The 4,013-nt window shown below is 38.8% G+C and overlaps 1 protein-coding gene across 1 annotated transcript in view; it reads left to right on the top strand.

Annotated features, from left to right (window-relative positions):
- The window catches only part of PKHD1 (PKHD1 ciliary IPT domain containing fibrocystin/polyductin), a 433,351-nt gene that overhangs the window by 184,617 nt on the left and 244,721 nt on the right, over positions 1-4,013 (top strand). The window contains exon 40 of the mRNA XM_007451921.1: positions 1,728-1,853. Within this exon, the coding sequence (XP_007451983.1) occupies positions 1,728-1,853 (126 nt within the window). The remainder of the gene's footprint in view (positions 1-1,727; positions 1,854-4,013) is intronic.

Here is a 4,013-nt window from a genome sequence, read left to right as displayed (position 1 = left end):
CCTCACATGGCTCTTTCCCTAGTACATTAGGACCATCAGTATCTTTGTGTCCTTCTCTCTGTTTTTTCGGTCTCATGGTGCTTATGATGCTGAGGAATACTTGATGTGGGCCAGTTCCAGTAAAAGTGAGGGGAGTAGTCACATATGAGTTATCAGTGAACATAATCAACCCCCCCATCAAAAATTCACTTAATCTGCCTCCTCAACCTCTGCTTCAGAGTACTTGCACTTTTATTTATTAATTTATATACATTAAGTTTTATTTGAAAAAGGAGTCAGTGCTTAACAAAAGTTTGAAATCCACTGAATTAATACATTATCTCCTGTAGGTCTCTGTTAAAATGCAAATGTGTTTCCTGGGAGGGGGAAACCCATTAACGCAGAGGTTAGAAACTTCTGGCATGCTTGCCAAAGAATCCTTTATTGGTTCATGCCCTACAGACTCCCATGACCTGTATGGCCAACTGTCCCCGGTTACTGGAGTTGGAGAGTGTTGGAATCTTGGCATGCAAGCTGCTTTTAAAGGTTTACTGAGCCCTGACCTCCACCCACAATAGATAGCTCTGTAAACACATTAGTACTTCCTGGTTGTTCAGATGGGCAGGCGTATTCTGATGGAGTGACGTGATGGAGGAGGTCTGGAGTCGGGAAAAGTCTGCAGCAGGCAGTGTTTCATACGCGAGTGGGTATGAATGGGTTAACTCATTGGTGACTGATGTGAGGGCATCTGGTACTGGGGGAGCTGAGGTCGAGAGGAATCTACAGGCTCTGTGTCTAGGGGACATGATAGTTGAGAATTTTCTTGAGAGTCCCAATTTAAAAGTCAAATTATTACACAATCCAAAGTCATTTTTCCAATACTTCAGACATTTGGTATTGATATAATCTCTCTCACTACCTGGAAATAATACAAAACTCCTTTTTGAGGATTTATAATTTTACTATCCAAATAATACATTTTTATTATTTTAATGTGAGTTTCCTCCATCAGACTCAAGATACACAAGTTCAGAATTTACTTAGTTTTATTCATCTTTATGTCTCCGGCACAAGGCACAATTCCTGAAATATATAGTTGATACTCAGTAAATATTTATTCATTGATTGATTCAGTCCACATACATGATTTATGATTTGGGGATCATAAAATATGCCATGGAGCCAGTGTAATGGTTTTCCTAAAATGTCAATGTCTCTTAATATGGTAGAGGGTATTTCCCCTTCAGTTTCACAAACCACCGTATTCAATGGTGGTTATATTCAATAACTTTGCTATATACCTGAAACATTGTAAATCAACTATACGTCAGTTAAAAAATTACTTCATAGCTCAGGAAATAATGACTACCTCTCCTCATGCCAGAGGCAGTTTTCAGAGATCAGTGTTGGTCCATAAGCAGTGCTCTTCACATCATCCTTAACATCTTTTGAGCTGCTGTGCACCATATTGTGATTAGAGTAGACACCAAAGATGATGGCCAGTTGGAAATCTTGACGGCCACGTATTCCTCTGTGGTTTGGCCATACTGTCTCTTTCTCAGGTGGTTTTCTTTACTAACACGTGGTCCTTGGATTCCACCCTGCTTATCTTCCTTATTTCTTGAGTTTTATATATCGTGTGGGAGAATGTTCTTAGTTATATTCTAGCTTGCTTTGGAGATGATTAACAGAATGTGAGGAACCTTCAACATTCCCATCTAATTTTTACCTTCCTCTTTGCTGTTCAGGTTCCTACGTGCAGGGCTGTACCGTGTGGCGATCTTTCAGCAGAGGACTCAGCATGTCCAGGACCTTGGGCCTAAAGGTGGACAGTAATGTGTTCTACGATATTTTAGGCCACACACTGCTGGTGGGTACGTGAAACAAGCTTGTTTAATTTTGGCATTCTGGTGGAGGACACATCATTTTATAAAAGGAATCATCCCCAAATTTAAATTTCCAATTTGTAAAAACTTTAGCCTCTGGTCATTAGAAATAGGCCGTAATTAAAATTCTAATTTTAAATTTAGTCATTACTTATTGGCTAACTAAGCTTTACCAATAGGAAACTGATTTTTATTTATTTTTATTTTTTAAATTTTATTGAGGTATAGCTGATTTACAAGCTTGTGTTAATTTCTTCTGTACAGCAATGACTCAGTTACACACACACACACACACACACACACACACACACACATATATGTATATATATATTCTTTTTCATATTCTTTTCCATTATGGTTTGCCACAGGATATTGAATATAGTTCCCTGTGCTATGCAGTAGGACCTTGTTGTTTATCCATTCCTGTATAATAGTTTGCATCTGCTAATCCCAAACTCCCAATCCTTCCTTCCTCCACCCCTTCCTTGGCAACCACAAGTCTGTTCTCTGTCTCTGAGTCTGTTTCTGAGGAAACTGATTTTTAAAGATGGCATTTCAGTTCAGGTTAATAAATATATAATGGGAGATTTTAAAATTTCTTGTCAGTAATTTTAACAATAATTCAAAGTCACATAAATAGGTTTTTGTGCAGTCTCAAACCTGGATGTTGAACAAGGAGTTAAAAATGTTGAATTCTATTCTTTGCTGCTCTTGTGGCTTGCTGAAGAAGCCCATGTTTCAAGAATTTTCTAAATGGTCACTTGTATCCACTTTTGTTTCCTAAAGTTCATTCCCCTTGCGATGCCTAGAATTATCCTTAACAATCTCAGGTTGCATCGTGTCACTCCTCTCCTTAAAGGCCTTTAAAAACTTCTTGTTTCTCTTAGAATACAATCCAAAATCCTTACTCTGGCTTAAAAGACTCCCTTAGTGATTTTGCCTTTATTAACCTTGGTACACTTATCCTGCTATTGTCCTCTCCTTGTGTACTCTAACTGCATGGACCTATTTTATTTTAATTCTTTCCGAAGACCACGCTTTCTCCTGCATCAGGGCCTTTGCACGGCTCTTTCCTTCTGCTCATACCACTCACTCTCCTCCCGTAAGTGTCTCCCCCACACTCTCAAGGCAAGTCCGTCTGCCTGAGCTCTTTTACCAGTAATCATTACTTATTGATTTAAAAATTATATGTCACGTTTCTGATCATGTGTTTTACCACCAGATTGCATGTGAACATTGTCCCCTTCACACTTAGCACCTTAACTAGTGCATTTGGAGTTATATTTGTTGAAAGAAGTGAATGTATTAATGAACAATGGGTCTTTGGTTATATCGGAATAAAAAAGCGAATCAGAGGTTTTCACAGAAAGTAAGGCTCTAACTGTACTTGTTAGATAGTGTTTTCTATTTAAATAAATTCTGTGATATCAGTGAGAAAATATGTATGTTTCATTTAGGAATGATCTGTTAAGATAAACGCTAGAAAGGTTCTAACCCCGAGAGGGAAACTGTTTAGTGGGAAATTATGGATCATGTAAACTAACTCAAGCTCAAAAAGGCAAAGAGCTAAGGACAATAGAAGTCATCAGGTGAAGGAAAATCTTTTGATTGGAAAAGGACAGCTACAGGGCAGTCAGACTAACACGTGGAGGATTGACTTTGCTTATTCTTACTTTTGTTGCTGTAAGGGAAAAGTTTTCTGAAACCTGGAGCAGAAATTCAGGGAGGTACCCTAACAATATTATTTTAGGAGGAAACAATTATATGGAATAGACATTAACTAGGCAAGGAAGAAAACCTGCAGGAGGAATTTGGCCTTGAGTGCTCGGATATCATGAATTGGAGGCTCTTGACATCTACTGCATTACAGGTGATAGAATTAGAATATCTGTCATTGCATTTTAGATAATGTACTCAATCCATGCAAGGTGAGTTTGCAAACTCAGACTCATGAAGTGACATGGGAGGCCCAGACACCTAAAGACCTAGAAGAAAGGGGGTCTGTGGGGTTGCTCTGTGTGGATACCACATAAGTGGCTGATCTCTGTGTAGCATGGCCCGTGCTCTTTTATTCTCTTCTATTTCAAACCTCTGGTTTGATTGTGAGGGTCTCAGGTCTTGTCCAGCCTGTTCCTCCAGGACATTCCT

This window comes from Lipotes vexillifer, unplaced genomic scaffold (assembly GCF_000442215.2).
Source record: "Lipotes vexillifer unplaced genomic scaffold, Lipotes_vexillifer_v1.1 scaffold147, whole genome shotgun sequence".
NCBI classification, from domain to species: domain Eukaryota; kingdom Metazoa; phylum Chordata; class Mammalia; order Artiodactyla; family Lipotidae; genus Lipotes; species Lipotes vexillifer.
This window is presented reverse-complemented; position numbering and strand designations above follow the sequence as displayed.